A 21132-nucleotide genomic window follows, 5' to 3' on the forward strand; every position below is an offset into this window, starting at 1 on the left:
CCCCACATAGTAAAGGGCCATCTTGGTCTTGATTAAAGGATGAGATGATTCCAAGACGTCAATTGAAACTATACTTGACTTATCAAAGACATAGAAATAGAAAGCTTTGGCCATGAAAAATTGAGACACCTTTACAAAGCCATGCTGAAGTTGCTGTGAATGATTGGGATAATGGCATACTGGTAGCTGCTGATGCCTTGCTTACATAAATAATCCCACTTCTCCCACCACTGGTAGATCTGAATCAGTTGTAGTAATGCTGTGAAATTTTAACAATTTCCAAGGGTGAACAGGCCAGAGAGGTCCTCTGGAGATATCTCAAGCTTAAACTAAATGTGTAAAATGGAACTTAACTACATTTGCTGATGACTCAGTTGTGAGGAGTTGCAAACACTTTGGAGGGAAGGATTATATTTCAAAACGATCTTGACACACTAGATAAATGCTCCTAAAGTAAATAGGATAAATTCAAACATGGAAGATACCAAGTACTACACTTAGACAGGAATAATCAATTTCACAAATAGAAAACCAGAATAAATGCCTAGGTGGGAATACTGCAGGACAGGATCTGGGGACAATGGTGTATCTCAAACTAAATATGAATCAACAATGCAATACTGTTGCAAAAATCCCAAACATCATTCTGGGTCATATTAGCAGGAATGTTGTAAACAGATGTCCAAAGTAATTTTTCCTCTCTAGTCAGCACTGATAGGGACTCAACTGGAGTATTGTGCAGAGTTCTGAGCATAACACTTCAGGAAAAATGCAGACAAATTAGAGAAAGTACAGAGTAAAGCAATAAAAATGATTAAATATCTAGAAAACATGAACTGTGAGGAAGGATTGAAAAACCTGAGTTTATTTAATCTGGAAAAGAACAGAGTGAGGGGGGACGTGAAATTGGTCTTCAAGTACATAAAATCTGTCATTACAAGGAGGGTGATAAATTGTTCTTCTTCACCACTGTGGACAGGACAAGCAGCATTGGCATCAAATGGCAGCAAGCAATATTTAGGTTAAACATTTGGAGAAACTTTCTAATGGCAAAGTACTGAAACAAACTGCCTAGGGAGGCTGTGGACTCTGCATCACTGGAGGTTTTTAAAACAGGTTAGAAAACACGTGTCTGGGGGTGGTCCAGATCAGCGATACACAAACCTCAATGGCTCAGGAGCCAAATTAGCAATCAACATCATCAGAAGCTCTACAACAGTGTGAATTCTTTATTTCATTCATTATTTATGTGCATATCATTTTCTCACCAAAAAGACTGACCAACTTATTTTATCAACTACCATTGATTATTGAGATAATAAATGCACCGATTGGTTACTCTTTAAGCCACAGTGTTTTAATATCATGTGCTGCAAAGAGCTGCAGAAGACCCATTAAAGAGCCTCCTGTGGCTCAAGAGCCTCAGTCTGAGTACCACTCATCCAGGTAATATTTAGTTCTGTAGCAAACTAACTCCTACTTGTGAGTTTAAAGGATATACCACTGAAGACAAATTACTCCTTCTTCCACCTTCCTACAAAATGAGACTTAAGGCACAGCAAAGCTTTTAGCATGAAAAGCCACTGTGAGGTAGATAAGTTCTTCCCACTTTACAGATGAATAAAAAGAAAACTAGAAGGCTTAAGGGATTTGCCCGAGGTCACAGAATAAGCTAGTAACAATTGAGAATAAACCCAAGAAGTCATGACTCCCAATACTCTAGTTTAATTTCCACAGTATATATATCTGGAATACTTCACACCCTCCTACTCAACTTTATTCAAATGTATTTATAGTTACAAACAAGCAAAACTTCAGACAGATGGCATACCCAGTAGTGTCTTATATAACATACACAATGCACAATCCTCCCACAGCCATTTCTGCTTTCTCAGACTGGTTTTAAGTCACGCCTACAATGTGCTTGTGATGTTTTAGCCTTTCATTACTATTTTTTCCCGAAAGCACTGTGCTAATTTATTTGAATCTGGCTGCAAGTTGTTTATTGTTTGTCCGTTAGCAACCTCCAATATTAGTTGGCACCGAGATAAATTTCTCATTATGCTAGAAGAGCAACATTTTATATCTGTTCCTGTCAAGCTTCTGTGGTTAATGAACACAATAAGTTATGAAGCACGGTGATGTGGACTGAACTTGTCACAACCTGAGAAAACAAGCTGTTTAAAAGAGCAATCGTAACTACCAAGGAAACCTTTTCTAAGCAAACAAACCCCCCCCAAAACAAAAAACAAACAAACAAAAAAACCAAATAAAAAATAGAACAATCTTAGTAATAAAGGTCAGTAAATACTATAGGGGGACACATTAAAAAAATCCCTAGTTTAAATACATGGTAGACACTTCCCCAATATCCATCTTTACATTCTACTCACATTAGAAGAACCAAATCCAGCAAAGCTTTTCTCACGAGTACTCATGTTAATAGGCCCACTGCCATGAACTGTTACTCACGTAAGCAGATTATTAATGCATGGCTCTGCAGCATTGGGTCTGAAGATACTGCTTCTGAAAGTGCCATCCATGAACTGGAAGTTACCTGGTTTTTAAAATTACCTTGGACTGTGCTTATTGCTCACTGACACACAAGAAAATCCACCAGAGAAAAATAACTCTTGAAAAAGAGGGAAAAGATGAAAGAAGAGAAAAAGAAGCTTTTGATTTAGTAATTGGATTTATACCCTCAGGAATATTTGAGAAAGAGGGCAGATGGAGAAAGAAAAAATTCACTTAGGCTGTGTCTACACTACAAAAATAACATCAAAGATGCTTACTTCGAAGTACAAGTACTCCGGGAATGGAGCAAAGATTTCAAAGTTGGGCTCCCTACTTCAAAGTGAACTTCAAAGTAAGGGAAAACATGCGTAGACCCTCAGCTGGCTACTTTGAAGCAGTATCTAACTAACTTCAAAGTTAGTTCCTCATGTAGCTGCGCCGCCCTCCACCTAACTTCTAACTCACTTTAGATGGAAATTGATTTGTTTTATTTTGTACCTATTTTAACTCTTTTATAAATACCTATGCGCATATATATATATGTAAACATAAGTACATTTATAACATGTGGAAAACCTTTTCATATTTTTGCAAAGAAAAATTAAATATGCACAAGACACGTTTACCATACTACATGCATAATAAAATGAGTGCCCAAAAACCACAAAAAGTATACCCACCAGAGATGTTAAACCTTCATTATCAACCACCCAGTCTTCCTTTTCAGCCAACCTCTTCACATCTGTCAAGAGAAAAGGTGCTGAAATGATAGGTTTCATTGTTAAAAAAAAAACAAAAAAAAAACTCCTTGAACTTCAGGAGAGAAAACCACAGGCACCTACAAGTACGCTGGCCATAATTAAAAGATTTCTGCCACTTTTCAAATGACTCAATGGTGCATGCACAGTTTTCTGCTGTTTTCTCCTACAGAGGCAAAATTTATGGTATATGGCAACAGTTGCTTAAAGCCCATCTTTTACTGAAACGTTTGAGGATAAAGCAATACTGCTGTAGTCCTCTCTCTCTTTTTTTTTTTTTTAAATAGAGATTCTGTGTATCCATAATATAGGCATTATGTTTGGGAATCTAAGGCTGTCAGTAAAAGATATGCAAATTGCACAACACATTTGCATATCTTCTGCAGATTGTTTTATTGGAAGAGCCTTTTTCAACATTGAGCCTATCAACACGAGGACAAATGTTGGAAACCCCCCCACCCCCAGTCAGACTTCCTTTCTTCCTCATGGAATGTGTATGGTGAGGTCAACAGAGCACTCCCAAGAGTGCACTTCTTCCAAGAGATCTGCAGTCTGGATGCATGCTCTGTCGACAAAACTTCTGACAGATGTTTTGTTGACAGAAGCCTGCAGTCTAGACATAGCCCAAATGTTTGTTTTATTATTCTTTGTTCAAGCCAATTAGAAAAAACAAACACTCATATACATAACTTCATGTGAGACCATGACTTTTTCATATAACTATATAATTTAGAATATGGTTAGGCTGAGAATCCTCAATCAGGATCAGGACTCCATTGTGCAAAGCATTGCTCATATGCGTATGAAATATCTGCCTGAACCCTCAAGTGCTTATAAGAAAGTACATAAGAAGGGTAGTAAAGGGGAGAGGGAAGAAGGGGAGTATAATCAGTTATCACACAGTTTAACATGCAGTACTTATATGCATTAAAAGGTTATCCCTATTTACCCTTCAACCTAGTCATCATTTATAGGTAAACTTGATTGACTGATTGTGTAAACATGTTAATGACCTGGATGAGAGGATGGATTGCACTGAGCAAACTTGCATATGACACTAAAGTACAGGGAGAGGTTGATACATTGGAGCGTAGAGATAGTCCAGAGAGACCTAGTCAAATTGGAGAATTAGGCCAAAAAGAAAACTGATGAGGTTCAACAAAGACAAGTTCAGAGACCTACACTTAGGATGTAAGAATCCCAAGCACTTTTCCAGGCCAGGAGCTTACTGGCTAAGCAGCAGTTCTTCAGAAGATGATCCAGGGTTTACAGCAGATGAAAAGCTAGATATGAGCCAACCGTGTGCCCTGGTAGCCAAGAAGGCTAATGACATACTGGGGTGCGTTAGTAGGAGCATCACCAGCAGATCTAGGGAAGTTATTATCCATCTTTATTTCACACTGGTGAGGTCACATCTGGATTACTGCATCCAATTCTGCTCCCCCCCCGCCCCCCAGTTTAAGAAAGAATGTGGACACACTGGACACAGTTCAGTGGAGGGCAACAAAATGATTAGGGGGCTGGAGGAGAATGCTAATGAGGAGGAGAAGCTGAGGGATTTGGACTTATTTAATCTACAGAATAGAAGAGTGAGGGGGGACTTGATAGCAGCCTTGAGTTACCTGAAGGGGTGCTCTAAAGAGAATGAAGAGAGGCTGTTCTCAGTAGAGACAGATGTCAAAACAAGGAGCAATGGTCCCAAGTTACAGTGGGGGAGGTCTAGGTTGGATATTAGGAAAAACTATTCCACTAGTAGAGTGGTGCATCTCTGGGATGGTTTACCTAGGGAGGTGGTAGACTCTCCCTCCCTAGAGGTCTTTAAGTCCCTGCTTGACAAACCCCTGGCTGGGATGACTTAAATGGGATTGCTTCTGCTTTCAGCAGGGGGCTGGACTCGACCTCTTGAGGTCTCTTCCAACCCTAATCTTTTATGATTCTGTGACTGATTTATAAGTGTTCTGGCCAAGAAACATCTTGAAATACATTCAAGTAGTACAGGATTCTGAAAAGTGTCTTTGTAAAATTTGTTACCAACTGATCTTCCCCTGAATCTGCCAAATTCATATTTGTTTCTACTGCTGTTTATTCCCTTTAGACCTTCTGATCCGAGACAGCAAAAGGAGGGAGATGAGCTACATGCCTTCTTGGGCATCATCAAAAGAATTGTTTACTAAATTTCAGTCACTTATACTTGTACAATCCTCACTGTTTAAATTTGGCATTAGCATAATTTAGTTTACACGACTTTGGAGCCAGTGGTGATGCATGAGAAGGAAAGAAACTAGCTTGACTTTCAGGACTGAGATAGAATTTACAGCGCTGGGGATTAGAAAAACACACTTCCATTTACTTGTAAACTAAACATGTTTACAATTGAAAGACAATAAGCATCCCATAGAGTAACTTTCCAGTTTGACAGATTTAAAACAAAGACAAACCTGATTCCAGGAAAAAAATCCATTTACAAAATAAACATAGGCTATATCCCTGAAAGTAAGAGCTGCAATACATACTAAAAATTACCTTCATAAAGAGAAGTTACTCACCTGTAGTGACGATGGTTCTTCCAGATGTGTCCCCGTGGGTGCTCCACAATAGGCGTCGGCCTCGTCCGGTGCCGCAGATCGGAATTCTTCTAGCAGTTTCTATTGGATCGCGCAGCTCCCTTGCGCGCCCCCAGCCCTGTGCGCGATCCGGTCCCTGCCAGTTCCTTCACCAACCGCCTCGGATGCTCCTGAAAAACACCAGACAGAGATTCGAAGCGGGGTGGATGGGCGGGTGGTGGAGCACCCATGGGGACACATCTCGAAGAACCATCGTTACTACAGGTGAGTAACTTCTCTTTCTTCTTCGAGTGGTACCCGTGGGTGCTCCACAATAGGTGACTACCCAGCAGTAACCCAAGTAAGGAGGTGGGTAATCGATTCATGTGCAGCTTGCCCCCGAGAGGGCTGCTGTCGACAGATGGGTATCCTCCTCAAATACACGATGTAGGGCATAATGCTTGGCGAAGGTGTCGTAGGATGACCAGGTCGCCACTCTACAGATGTCTTTTAAAGCGATGCCCTTGAAGAAGGCTGTTGACGCCGCCACCGCCCTGGTGGAGTGAGCCCTAGGCAGGGCCAGCAAAGGGGTCTTTCGACGCTCGTAGCACATTTTTATACAGGACACAATGTTCTTTGAAATTCTCTGTGAAGAGAGGTCTTCCCCTTTTGACCTGGGAGCGAGAGACACTAGGAGCCTGTCCGTTTTCCAGAAGGACTTAGTTCTGTCTATGTAAAAGGCCAACGCCCTTCTCACGTCTAGGAGATGTAGGCACGCCTCCTTGCTGGAGCTGTGAGGCTTCGGGTAAAACTATTGGTTCGTTAAGATGGAACTCCGAGGAAAATTTTGGAACAACGGCTGGGTGTAACCGTAATTCGGTGTTTGACTTTGCGAGGTTGATAACTAGGCCTAGCAAAGTAAACATGTTTGCGGTGATGTGTATCATGCGTAAGACCTCTGCCTTTGAGGCCCCTTTCAGCAGACAGTTGTCCAGATATGGGAAAATAAACACCCCCTGTCTGTGCAGGTAGGCTGATACCACTGCCAGGGTTTTGGTAAAGACTCCGGGTGCCGAGGATAGGCCGAACGGAAGAACCCCGTACTGGAAATTTTCCCTGCCGACCGTGAAACGGAGGAAGCATCTGTGTGCTGGGTGGATTGTTATATGAAAGTAAGCATCTTGTAAGTCGAGGGCTGCAAACCAGTCTCCATTGTCCAGTGCCGTAAGTATGGAGGCAACTGTGATCATCTGAAAGTGTTGCTTGTGCAAGTAACGGTTGAGGCCCTGTAGATCCAAGATCGGCCTCCAGCCTCCCGTTTTCTTCTCTGTTAGGAAGTAGCGTGAATAAAAACCTTTCCCTTGGAATTGTTCCGGCACTCTTTCCACCGCCCCTATGAACATGAGGTCATCTACCTCCTGCTTGAGCCTCGCCTCGTGGGCAGCGTCCCTGAGATGAGGCCTGGCGGGAGGCTTCGTTGGTGGAAGTGACTGGAAAGGGATCGTGTCACCCGTGGCTATAATTTCTAGCACCCATTTGTCTGTGGTGATCTTTTGCCATTGGGAGTGGAACAGTTTGAGGCGATGATGGAACATGAGATGAGAGTGGCATTGAGCGATGGTGTTGATAGTGCAGCCCCCGACATACCCGTCAAACTTGCTGTCTCTGGGCCTGCCCCGAGGGTGTACAGCTTTGTTGAGAACGTCGCCTGGGAGTCGTGTATTGCTGCTGCTGTTGACGGCGCCCTTGGTCATAGCCTCGCTGATATTGAGCATGCTGTGGTTGGTAAGCGTAGCGTCTTTGCTGAGGATAAAATTTCTTCTTCTTGTATGCGGGAGTATAAATACCCAAGGTCCTAAGTGTGGCCCTCGAGTCTTTGCTGGAGTGGAGGACCGAGTTGGTTGAGTCCGCAAACAGCTTTTGCTTATGAAAGGGAAGATCCACGATCTTCGCCTGCAGGTCCCTGGGGATACCAGACGTCTGGAGCCAGGATTCCCTACGCATTACCACTGCTGCAGCTGTTGAACGTGCTGCTGTGTCCGCCACGTCCAGGGTAATCTGGACTCCCGTCCGCGACGCTGCATAGCCCTCTTGGACAATCGCCTTTAACACCGGCTTCTTGCCCTCCCGGAGTGAATCCATGAGGGGAGTGAGTCTAGAGTAATTGTCAAAGTTGTGGTTTGATAGATGTGCCGCGTAATTTGCCACTCTCAGTAATAGGGTAGAGGAGGAGTATACCTTCCTGCCAAACAGCTCTAGCTTCTTAGCATCTTTATCCGACCCCCCCGACTTGTACTGAGACGTCTTCGACCTCTGCTGGGACGATTTGACCACCAAAGAATTGGGCTGCGGGTGACTAAAGAGGAACTCCATGCCCTTGACTGGGACGAAGTACTTCTTATCCGCTCTCGTTTGTAGGCGGAATAGAGGCCGGGGTCTGCCATATGTTAGTGGATGACTCCATAACGGCTTCGTCCAGCAGGATAGCGATTTTGGATGAAGCCGGGGGTCTCAAATTTTTCAGGAGTTTATGATGCTTCTCCTGCACCTCTGCTATTTGAATGTCCTGAGTGAAAGCTACTCTTTTGAACAGCTCCTGGAATTGTTTAAGGTCATCCGGGGGTGGGGGGGAACTTCCCCGGGGGCCATGGCCTCATCTGGGGAGGATGAGGAGGAACCACTGGGGTACACCTCCCTCAAATCCTCTGGCGCCCAAGTTCGGTGATATACTTGCTCCCTGGAGGACTGTGAAAGGAAGTCTCGGGATTCTGGACCTAATTGCCCCTGAGACAACTGTGTTCCCATCCCAGAGCGAGAGTGTGCACGGGAGTATTGAAGAGTAGCAGGGGAGGACCTGCCCTTGGATCTAGACCTGCGGTGTCTGTGTTTAGCATGATGAGGACGACCACAGCAGCATGGGCAAGAGCCTGGTGATCGAGACCTGGACCATGATCGGGGAGTGTACCCATGATGTCTGGGAGAGCGGGACCTCCGTGATGCCAAGTTTTTGTTTTTGCCTTGCCCCTCCCCTGCGGGGTGGGCACCGCCCCTTCCCGTGCCAGGAATCTCGGCCCTGTTGTCGGCGCCGCACTTGGCACAGTCAGCGGCAGTGCCGCGCGGGTAGCTTCCTCCGGCGCCGATAGGCTCCATGCTGGGTGCCTCTGTGCCGTCGGCGTCGCCAATTCCAGCGCTTGCCTCACTGGCGCTCGCGGCGCCTTCCGTGCTGCCTGTTGTGTAATCGGAGGCTCAGCCTCTGCCACGTGCGCTGCTGCTTTCATGAGCTCGCGGCTGGGAGATTTGCGTTCCGCTCGTCCTGCCCGCTGGGCCTGCCGGCAAGGATCGAGCCGGGGAGAGTTTCCTCCTCTTCTGCACTGAGGGGGTCAAAGAGGCTGCCTTCCTTTTATGCAACCCAGAGGGCCCTTCTGCATGAGGCTTCTCTGGCGGTTCCGGCTGGAGAGCCTTATCAAACAAGATCATTTTGAGCCTCATCTCTCTGTCTTTCCTGGCCCTGACTGTAAGCTTAGCGCAGTGGGAACACTTCTGGGTAACATGTGACTCTCCCAGGCAGCGAATGCATTCACTATGCCCATCGGAGGCCAGCATAGCCTCGCGGCATGACTCACACTTCTTAAACCCCGAGGAGGCCATTGCGGTGAGTCTTTACTGTTAATAGGGTACTTAGCCACTAATCAGTGCTTTCTAACCCAAAATAACATTCACCGGCCTGCGGGGCAGCGGACGGCTTAACTAGCCTTCTTGTCCGCCCCTCTCTCCTTCGTTCCTCTTCTTTCTGCTGTCTAATATTCTCTCTCCTTTTTTTTTCTTTTTTTTTTTTTTTTGATAGTGACAAAAACAAACTACACGTAAAAACAACTATCTTATCTGTCTCTGCTTTAGCTGGAGCGGATTCCATCTGCAGCCGATGGCAGCTGAGAAGGAACTGGCAGGGACTGGATCGTGCACATGGCCGGGGGCGCGCAAAGGAGCGGTGCGCGTCGGCGCATGAGCACTCCAATAGAAACTGCTAGAAGAATTCCGATCTGCGGCGCCGGGCGAGCCCAACACCTATTGTGGATCACCCACGGGGACCACTCGAAGAAAGAAAGGTTACTCACCGTAGTAACGGTGGTTCTTTGAGATGTGTCCCCGTGTGTGCTCCACATTAGGTGTTGGGCTCACCCGGCACCGCAGATCGGATCTTCCAAGCAGTTTCTGCCGGACTGCGCATGCGCCAGTGCGCGCCGCTCCCTTGCGCACTCCTGGCCACCGCCAGTTCCTTGACCAACCGCCTCGGATGCTCCTGCAAAACACTAAACAGAGATCCGAAGTGGGGAGGATGGGCGGGTAGTGGAGCACCCACGGGGACGCATCTCGAAGAACCACTGTTACTACGGTGAGTAACCTTTCTTTCTTCTTCGAGTGTCCCCGTGGGTGCTCCACATTAGGTGACTACCCAGCAGTAACCCAAGATAGGAGGTGGGTAATCGGATCATGTACAGCTTGTCCCCGAGAGGACCACTGTCGAGAGCTGGGTATCCTCTTGGAATACCCTGTGAAGGGTGTAGTGCTTGGCAAAGGTGTCATAGGATGACCAGGTCGCCGCTCTGCAAATGTCCTTTAGCGCAACGCCCTTGAAAAAGGCTGTTGATGCCGCCACCGCCCTAGTGGAGTGAGGCCTGGGCGGGGCCAGTAAAGGAGTCTTCTTGAGTTCGTAGCACATTTTTATGCAGGATATGATGTGCTTCGAGATTCTCTGTGAAGAAAGACCTTCTCCTTTCGATTTGGGAGTGAGAGAGACCAGGAGTCTATCCGTTTTCCGGATGGGCTTGGTCCTGTCTATATAGAAGACCAGCGCCCTCCTCACAACCAGGTGGTGTAGGCGTGCCTCTTTGTTAGAGTTACGAGGCTTTGGATAAAACGAGGGTAAAACAATAGGTTCGTTAATATGAAACTCTGAAGAAACCTTAGGAACAAAGGCTGGATGCAGCCGTAGAGTCACCGCCTCCTTGGAAAAAACAGTGCAGGGTAGCGTTGCCATAACTGCCGCAAGCTCGCTCACCTTGCAAGCTGACGTGATTGCGAGAAGGAAGATTGTCTTTATCGTAAGGAGGCGGAGGGAAAACCGTGGCCAAAGGCTCGAACGGTGGTCCCGTTAACGCATTAAGCACCAGGTCCAAGTTCCACGAAGGTGGAAGCGGTTTCCGAGGGGGGTATAGGCTTACCAACCCTTTGAAGAACCTGGTAACCATGGGATGGGCGAACACCGTGTGCCCTTCCTCTTCGTGTCTGAACGCCGAAATGGCGGCAAGGTGGACCTTTAACGAGGATAGTGAGAGTCCTCCTCTCTTGAGGTCCAGTAAATACTCTAATATTACAGGTATAGGCACCGAAAGGGGTGCTAGCTGTTTGGTAGAACACCATGCCGTGAAGCGAGTCCATTTCTGCTTGTAGGTCTTCCTGGTGGAAGTCCTCCTGCTACTTTCTAGGACTTGTTGCACTTCCTCCGTGCATGTGCTCTCTAGGGAGCTGAGCCATGGATTAACCACGCTTGTAGTAGCAGGCCTTGGGGGTGCGGATGCACTATGGACCCCTGGGCTTGCGTGAGCAGATCCAGCGCCACCGGAAGGGGCATCGGTGGACGGTCCGACATGCACAGGAGTAGGGGGAACCATTGCTGTCGATCCCACGTTGGGACTATCAGGATCATTCGGGCTCCTTCCCTCCTGGCTTTCTGCAAGACTTTGTGGATCAGCACGGTGGGAGGAAAAGCGTAAAGCAGGAGGCCCCTCCAGGAGATCGCGAATGCGTCCTCCAGGAACCCCCGTCCCAGTCCTGCCCTGGAGCAGAATCGTGGGCACTTTTTGTTGTGTAGAGTGGCAAACAGGTCTATCTGGGGAAAGCCCCATGCGTGAAAAATCGGTCGTAGCAGATCGGGACGGATCTGCCAGTCGTGCGTGAGTGCGAAATGCCTGCTCAGCTGGTCTGCCTTGACATTGTGAGCGCCTGGTAAGTACGAGGCTTTCAAGGTTATATTGTTGGCGATGCACCAGTTCCACAACCGGACTGCTTCCGCACATAAGGCACGGGACCGAGCTCCTCCTTGCCGATTTATATAAAACATGGTGGAGGTATTGTCTGTACTGATCCCGACTACTTTGCCTTGTATATGGTCTCGAAAGTGTCTGCAGGCGTTGAACACTGCTCTGAGCTGCAGTATATTTATGTGCAGTGACTGTTCCGTGGAGGACCACAGTCCTTGCGTCACCTCTTCGCCCATGTGTGCTCCCCACCCTATGTGGGAGGCATCTGTAGTAAGAAAAACCGATATTTGTGGTTGGTGGAAGGGTACCCGTTAGCATGTTCTTGGGGTTTACCCACCATTGCAGGGATTTGTGCACCTCTGTTGTGGGCGACACCACCCTGTGAACGGTGTGTGCTGCCGGTTCGTATACGCTCGCCAGCCAGTGCTGCATGCTGCGCATGTGTAACCTGGCGTTCTGTACTACGAACGTCGCTGCTGCCATGTGGCCCAGCAGCTGTAAGCACGTCAGAACCGGCACCGTAGGGCTGAAGGTGATGACTTGCACGAGGGAGCCCATGGCCCAAAAGCGTGTCTCTGGTAGATACACTCTCACTGTAATAGAATTTGTGTGTGCCCCTATGAACTCTATCTTTGATTTTGCCAGATTGATAACCAGGCCGAGCGAAGAGAACGTGCCTGCTGTGACGCGTATCATGCGTAGTACCTCTTCCTTTGAGGCCCCTTTGAGTAGGCAGTCGTCCAGATACAGGAATATAAATACCCCCTGTCTGTGCAGGTAGGCTGACACCACTGCCAAGGTCTTGGTGAAGACTCTGGGGGCCGAGGAGAGGCCAAACGGTAGGACCTTGTATTGAAAATGTTCTTTGCCTACCATGAACCGGAGGAATCGTCGGTGAGCCGGATGGATAGTTATGTGAAAATACGCGTCTTGTAAGTCGAGGGCTGCGAACCAAATCTCCATCATCCAGTGCCGTAAGGATGGAGGCGATTGTGATCATCGGAAAGCGTTGCTTGCGCAGGTACCGGCTGAGGCCTCGAAGATCTAAGATGGGCCTCCAGCCTCCTGTCTTTTTCTCCGTGAGGAAGTACCTCGAGTAGAACCCTTTCCCTTGCAGTTGCTCCGGCACTCTTTCCACTGCCCCTGTGAGCATGAGATGGTCTACCTCCTGCTTGAGCCTCGCTACGTGGGTGGCCTCCTGGAGGTGGGGCCTGGGTGGAGGTCGTGGTGGTGGGAGCGACTGGAAGGGGATAGCGTACCCCGTGGCTATGATCTCCAGCACCTATTTGTCCGTGGTGATCCTTTGCCACTGGTCGTAGAATGGTCGGAGGCGATGGTGGAATAACAGCTTCGGATGACCTTGTGCAATGGTAGTGATGGCGCAGCCCTGGATCTGTGTGTCAAACTTGTGGCCTTTGGCCCTGCCCCAAGGACACCCGGCTCTGTTGGGAACGTCGCCTGGGAGTTCTGTACTGCTGGTGCTGTTGATGTTGCCCTTGCTCGTAACCCCTGTGGTACTGGGGACGCTGTGGCTGGTACTGGTACCGTCTTTGTTGAGGGTAGTACTTTTTCTTTCTGTATGGATGGGTGTAAATCCCCAGGGTCCTAAGTGTGGCTCTTGAATCTTTACTGGAATGAAGGACCGGGTCAGTTGATTCAGCAAACAGCTTCTGCGTGTCAAACGGGAGATCGACGATCTTCGCCTGCAGATCCCTCAGTATACCCCAAGTCTGGAGCCAGGACTCCCTTCGCATCACCACTGCCGTAGCTGTGGGGCGTGCTGCTGTGTCCGCAACATCCAGGGCGATCTGAACTCCCGTCCTCGAGGCCGCGTAGCCTTCTTGCACAATGGCCTTGAGCACCGGTTTCTTGTCCTCTGGAAGCGAGTCCATGAGGGAGGTCAACCTAGTGTAGTTGTCAAATTGTGGTTTGCTAGATGTGCTGCGTAATTTGCCATTCGCAACATAGTGTGGAGGAGGAGTAGACCTTTCTGCCGAACAGCTGTAGCTTCTTGGCATCTTTGTCTGTTCCCCCTGTCTTGAATTGAGATGTCTTTGATCTTTGTTGCGACGACTCTACCACCAAGGAATTTGGTTGTGGGTGGCTGAACAGGAACTCCATGCCCTTCGCCGGCACGAAGTATTTCTTGTCCGCTCTCTTGTGGACAGGCGGAATAGTCGCAGGGGTCTGCCATATCGTAGTGGTGGACTCCAAGATTGCTTCGTCAAGCGGTATTGCTATTTTGGAGGAGGCCGGAGGTCTCAGATTTTTGAGGAGCTTATGGTGTTTCTCTTGCACCTCTGCTGTCTGGATGCCTTGCGTGAAGGCCACCCTTTTAAACAGCTCTTGAAACTGTTTGAGATCGTCCGGAGGATGGACGTCCCCCGGGGCCGTAGCCTCATCCGGGGACGAGAGCGAGAAACCACTAGGATACGCCTCTCTGGACCCTTCCGGTTCCTGTTGGCGATGGTACATCCGCTCGCTGGAAGCTTGTGAGGGAAAATCTCGGGATTCCATAACCAGTTCCCCCTGAGATACTTGAGTCTGTCCCCGTTCGTCATTGCCCTCGGGGATACGGGACCGTCTGTGGGGATCTTTCCCTGGTAGAATGCCGGTGGTGTCTATGCCCCGCGTGATAGGGACGACCATGGCAGCATGGGCACTGTTCTTGGGAAGGTGACCTGGACTACTCCCTTGGTGCATACCCCCTGAGTCTGGGGGAGCGAGATCGTCGAGAGACATGGGACACTGGAGAGAGCGATTTGTGATAGTACTCCAGCGGCTCAAACCCCAAGAAGGGTGAGGGTGGTCCCAGCCAGGGTGAAGCTGGTTGTAAAAATGGAGACGGGGGCTCCGGGTAGGCTAGGGGGGACCCCTGCCTTCTAGTTGGAGTCCGCAGCATGAGCGGAGGGCTGAGAGAAAGCAACTCTGCAGCCCTGTCTGGAGAGGAGCTGCAGTGCCTTGTTTTCTGTGCAGCCTTCCCCCTCCCTTGAGGGGGTGGCTCCGCCCCCTGACGTGCAGGGGATCTCGGCCCCGTCTGCGCCGCATTCGGCATGCTCTTGGGCGGTGCCGCGCGGGCGGTGTCCTCCGGTGCCTGCAGGCTGCGTGCCTGCACGCTCTGCACCACCGGTTCCCCGGCGCTTGTTTAGCCGCCGCCCTGCCTGTGGTGTGGGGCAGCTGTTTGATCATCGGAGGCTGAGCCGCCTCCACGTGGCTCTCCGTGCTGCTGTCGATCAGCTGTTGCTGCGGCTGAGGGCTGTGCGCTCCTCCCGTCCCGCTCGCTGTTGCTGCCGGCAGGGATCGGGTTGGGGAGACTTTCTTCCGTTTTTGCGCTGATGGGGTGAGGGAAGCAGCTTTCCTTTTATGGGCCCCGGAGGGTCCCTCCTGCTGCGGCCGCTCCGGCACATCTGGCTGGAGGGCCTTGTCGAATAGCAGCATTTTAAGCCGCACCTCCCTGTCCTTCCTTGCTCTGGCTGTTAATTTTGCACAGAAGGAGCATTTCTGCGTGACATGGGACTCCTCAAGGCACCTTATACAGTGACTGTGCCCATCAGATGCTGGCATTGCCTCTCGGCAAGACTCACATTTCTTGAATCCTGAAGAGGACATTGTTGGTGAGTCTTTTAGTTGTTAATGGGGTACTTAGCACCTTCTCTGTGCTGTTTTCCCCCTCTCGGATAGCCTGCCGCGGCAGGAGGGCTAATGGCCCTAGGCTCCTGGCCTCCGGTGGTCCGCTTGTTACTAGGACTGGACTGAATTCTGTCCCGCTTGTTGTTTCTTGTTTTTTTTTTTGAAAATAACAACTGGCTAACTTAACAATAGACTAAGAACTTGAAAACTTTAAAGAAAACAGCTAAAAACCATTGAATACGCTAACTTGGCCATAGCCTAGTTGGATTCCGTCTGCAGCCGACGGCGGTTAAGAGGAACTGGGGGGGACCGGATCGCGCACAGTGGCCAGGAGCGCGCAAGGGAGCAGCGCGCACCGGCGCATGCGCGGTCCGGCAGAAACTGCTTGGAAGATCCGATCTGTGGCGCCGGGCGAGCCTGACACCTAATGTGGAGCACCCACGGGGACACTCGAAGAAGAAGAACTGATTCTTATACCATTATTGTTTAAATTGTATTTACCACTGAAATTTTATTTACAAGTCAATAACAAAAAAAACGTACAGCTTACTACTGTGAGACAGTGGTAATGAGGTTCTCTTAGGTAACTTCTCTCATGTGGATACATTTTCACAAATAAAATCAATTTTTAAATTACAGAATTGAAAATTAAGCAGCACTGACAAAGCCCTTGTGCCCATGAAGATGAATAAACTACCAATTATTCACACAAATATGAGGTACACTGTAATCCAAGCAATAAAATTTCAGAGTTGAAGTTAATATTCTGTCCTCAATGCACAGGCATGAGAGGAATAAAATTATAATTGGCATGAATTAGAAATAGTTCTTTTTAATACATATTACAAAGGAGGGAGCTGTATTACATTTCTTCCCGTACATCATCAAAAGAACTGTTTACTAAATCAAAGTCAGTTACACTTGTACAATCCTCATTGCCTAATTTGGTGTTGGCATAATTTAGTTTGGATGACCTTTATTTGCAAATGATGGCATATCACATGACAAGGAAAGTAATCAGTATGAGAGTCAAGCTATGTCTACATGGCAGGTGCTATTTGGGGATACGAAGGTATCCCGAAACAACTGCCAGCATCTAAGCAATGCATCTGTTGTTTCAAAACAGTTTTTGAGATAAGGAGTGCGCTATTCCGGCATCCCTGTACACCTCATCACATGAGCAGCACAGGGATGCCTTGAAACAGGGCTTTATGTCAGCATGTGTCACTGTTTAGACAATGCCACATGCCAAAATAACCTGTTCCAAAATCTACCTGACAATGTGTAGCTTATTTCAAGCTTACAGTGCCATGTAGACATAGCCTAACAGGCCAAGCTGAATTTATAGGGCTGATGATTAGAAAAACAAAGATTAAAACAATGAAATCTAACAAATAGGATTGGCTTTCTTTTTACAGGAATGTGAAAGAGTAATCAATGAAAGCATGACAATAGAACTGTTATACTTGGATTACAGGAGCACTTAAGGGCCAGCTAGTGTGCGTTAATAAATGTAGGCAACAAAGCAAATGTAGTATGAGCAATCACGAGTTAGTTAAGACCAGTACACGATCATTTATCCCTGCAGAACATTCTGAAAATGAAAAATATTGTACAGTATAACTATCAGGTATGATTACTGGTGTTCTTCTCTGAGAGGTACAGATTTAGTAAAGCACATGACTAAGTTTAAGCAAAGAGTAGTTCCACTGACTTCTTACCTACAACTATGCGCATTCTTAAAAGTTAGATAAGTGCTTAAGTACCTTGCTGAACTGGGACATATGGTAAGTATCAGAAATAAGGTTGCTTGAGAAAACGGAAGAGACCCTGCTTGCCCAATTGGTTTCCTCAATTGTTCTTGCATTGTTTACCTGTAATGGTCAGCATGAGCATCACTATACTGTCTAGCATTCTGCCCATCGCAGAACAAAAGGAGTTTGCTCAAACCAGTGATCACCATGAGAGCCACATGAAAAAAAGTTGGGAAAAAGAGATCTCTAGGTGGCTGATGCTAATTTTTAATACATCTTGAAAACCCGATACAATTCCAGAGGACTGGATGAATGTGATTATTCTAAAAGGACAAGCAGGATGATCCATGTAACTAGGCTTGCTAGCCTCAAAGCATTTCTATGCAAAATAAAGGAAAAATGATTGTGGGATGCTATCAATTAAAAAGTTAAATGATGACAATATAACTATACCAATATTAGTTTTATAGAAAACTGATTTTTGCCAAACACCTATTTCATTTTTTAATGGAATGACAAGTTTGGGTGATAAAAGTAATTGCATGTCTGTCTAACATACATAGACTTATCAGAGAGGTAGCCGTGTTAGTTTATCTTCAAGAACAACAAGAAGTCCTGTGGCAGCTTATACACCAACACATAACAGATATCTGTTAGTCTTTAAGGTGCAACATGACTTCTGGTTACACATGGACCTTTGTAAGGCATTTGACTGAGCACTCAACAACACTGAATTTCAAAAATTAGCACTGTTAAATATCAGTAAAGCACATGATAAATGGATTAAGAACTGCCTAATTGAAGAGTCTCAAAATAGTTATCAAGGAGGAATTGTCACCGAATAGGGGATTTTCTAGAGGGGCTCTGAAACAATTAATTTTAGGTCTGACACTAATATTTTTTACAAATAATCTGGAAACATACAAAGTCATTATGGATCAAATTAGCAGATGACAAAGACTGGCAGAATGGTAAGAAGTAATGTAGAGAGGGAAGTTGTACAGAGTAGTCTAGGTTATTTGGTCAGCAGGGCCCATTCAAACCAATTGCGTTTGAATTCACACATATGCAAGGATATACCTTTGAGAACAAAGAACGCAAACTATACCCTGTAGAATGGAAAACTGTATCCTGGAAAGTGGTATCTGATAAGGATTTAGTGGACAAACAACTGAATATGAGCTCTCGATGTCATGCTCTGGCCAAAAGAGCTAATGTGATCCTTGGATGCATAAATTGGGAAGTAGTGAGTATGAGAAGGGAAATGGTTTTACATCTGTATACAATATTGGAGAGACCAATACAGGGATAATGCATCCATTGCTGGCAACCAGATTTCAAAAAAAGATGTGGAAAAATTGGAGGGGATGAAGAAAAGAACACAAAGGCTGGAAAAAATCCCTTACAGTGAGTGACTCATGTTTAACTTATCAAAATGGTCAAGATACTTGAATATGGCAAGTACCTACTTTTGCAGGAAGAAAACACTAGATAATAAAAAGGGCTTTTTAATTTAGTAGAGTACAGCAAAACAAAAACGAATAGCTGGAAGTTAAAAATCAAACAAGTTAAAAAAAACAAACACGAAAAAAAAAACCCAAACCAAAAACAAAACAAAAAACCAGTTCCCTATTTCTAAACAGAGAGGGTATTTAACCACTGGAACTAACTACCAAGGGAAACTGCGAATGCTCCATCTCTTGAAATCTTCAAATTAAGACTGGATTTCTTTCTGAAAATCATGTGCTAGGTCAAACACAAGTTATTGGGCTTAATTCAGGGATAACTCTCTGAAATTCTACAACCTGTGCTATATAAATTAGACTAGATCAAATAACAGTCCATTTTGACCTTAAAAACATCTATGAATTTATGAACCCAAAGAGCCAAGTAAGACCCTACAGATAAATGCTAAGCATTCCTGAGAAAATTGGAATTAAAATATTGTGTAAAGATTTTACGATTTGTTCACTCAAAAAAGAAAACCCAAGCTTGAGCTCAATTTATAGAGTAGAGTGTCAATAATACTGATTCACTGCATGGAAAAGCTATGTCATGACAAAAAGTACAAATAAATTAACTCATCCAGTTTGAAGAAACTATGCCAAACTAGTGTGTGTGTGTGGGGGGGGGAAATACTGCCTTACAATGAAGGGGAAAAAGGCTTATATGCAGGGAACAACTGAGTATTGTAAGGGAAATGATAGAATAACCTTACAGGACTTGTGATTCTGAATGATAGGTGATCTCGTTATTGATTCAAGTACCAAATGTGACCACAATCTATTCTAAAATGTTGCCTGATTTAACCAAAGAGAAAATAAAAAATCCTATCCATATGCATGTCTGCACATTTCTGCTTTCATTACCTTCAGCTGTATGTTGTAAGGTGACCATTATACAACGTACTCGAAGATCCAAAATAAGATCCTGGATGATATGAAGCATATCATTTGGTATTTCAAGTGCAGTAAGGGACTCATAACTAAGCCTGAAAGGAGAGGAAATAAAAGGAAGCACAGGTTTAAACCTACAGTTTTCTAGACGACGTTGTTAAATATCACAAAGTTACATAGGAGTTTCTTTTGCTTATGGATACTGTAGTCCCATCAGCAGTAAGCTTTTTGAAGTGCATGATCATGCATAATACCATAGGTACATTTTTCTGTCTAGTTCAAACATTTGTTGAAACCACATCAATGTAGATCTTCACTTTTATATTGTAGAAACTTAAAGTTTGCTGGTTTGCTAACACTGCTGCCTATCACAATGACCGATATTGTCTTGTCATTTCTTGACAATTCTCCATGTGTCTGTATCCATCTGTTGTCTCTTGCTTTAAAGTTATACTGAAGATTCTGCAACAAGAACCTTACTTTTGTTCTGTGTTTGTACAGCCTGTTGCATGATGGGATTTGGGTCCATGATGGACACTTATAGGGATGATCGTAATAAAAAATAGATAAAATACACACCAAGAGAACTTGCAGTAAGCCATAACATAGAGGTATACCACCACAGCAGGGTGAAATTCTTTGAGATGTCAACATGGAACACAGTTACTGTGCCATCTTTAATGATAATGCCCTACAGAATCACCCAACACCATCTCCGCCAGCACAGCACCACTGTGGAAGAGAATGGGGGGCATGCCTTGCCATTCTCCTAAACTTATAAAGAGCAGCCTTTGCAGTCTCGGCTGCAATTGCGTCCAACTCCTTTTGTGTAACTGTGTAAATGTTGAGAACATAAGAACAGCTGTCCTGGATCAGAACAGTGGTCCATCTAGCCCACAATCCGATGATATTCCAATAATGACCAATGCCAGATGCTTTGAAAATGACGCGAACAAGGAAATCTTGAGTGATCCATCCAGTCCCAGCTTCCACTAGTCAGAGGTTCATGGACATCCAGAGCATGGGGCTGCACCCACCATTGATGGACCTATCTTCTATGAACAGCTAATTCTTTTTGAACCTATGTATAAGTTTTGGCCTTGGCAACACCTCCTAGCAATGAGCTCTATCGGCTGACTGTGCCTTGTGCGAAAAGGTACGTTCTTTTGTTTGTTTTAAACCTACTGCCTACCAAAAGACACTGTGCTCACTGCACCTCTGTAATGCTTTTGCATTTGGGTAAGAACAAGGCAAATGGAGGCACTACCATTTTCCCTACTCCTGATCTTGAGCAGTGCATAGGTAGCAGGAACAGCTAGCAGCAGGAACCAGACTAAGGATGTGCACTTGATAACCCTCCACCCACAACCAGGAGGCTGTCATCTTTCCTGATACTTTTTCTGAGCAGAGTGAAGGTACTGGGAGCAGGCATGGGCAGAGGATGGGCACAAATCTTAAAACTTTTACCACTCTGTATACCAATATTACATCCCCGT

The 21132-nt window shown here is 46.1% G+C and overlaps 1 protein-coding gene across 4 annotated transcripts in view; it reads right to left on the bottom strand.

Moving 5' to 3' along the window:
- EXOC2 (exocyst complex component 2) overlaps positions 1 to 21132 on the bottom strand; it is a 193232-nt gene that overhangs the window by 71471 nt on the left and 100629 nt on the right. For all 4 annotated transcript variants that reach the window (XM_074985929.1, XM_074985926.1, XM_074985927.1 and 1 more), the window contains 2 exons: positions 19610 to 19731; positions 3195 to 3256 (listed from right to left, as the gene is read on the bottom strand). In XM_074985929.1, the coding sequence (XP_074842030.1) occupies positions 3195 to 3256; positions 19610 to 19731 (184 nt within the window). The remainder of the gene's footprint in view (positions 1 to 3194; positions 3257 to 19609; positions 19732 to 21132) is intronic.

Source organism: Carettochelys insculpta, chromosome 2, assembly GCF_033958435.1.
Source record: "Carettochelys insculpta isolate YL-2023 chromosome 2, ASM3395843v1, whole genome shotgun sequence".
NCBI lineage: Eukaryota > Metazoa > Chordata > Testudines > Carettochelyidae > Carettochelys > Carettochelys insculpta.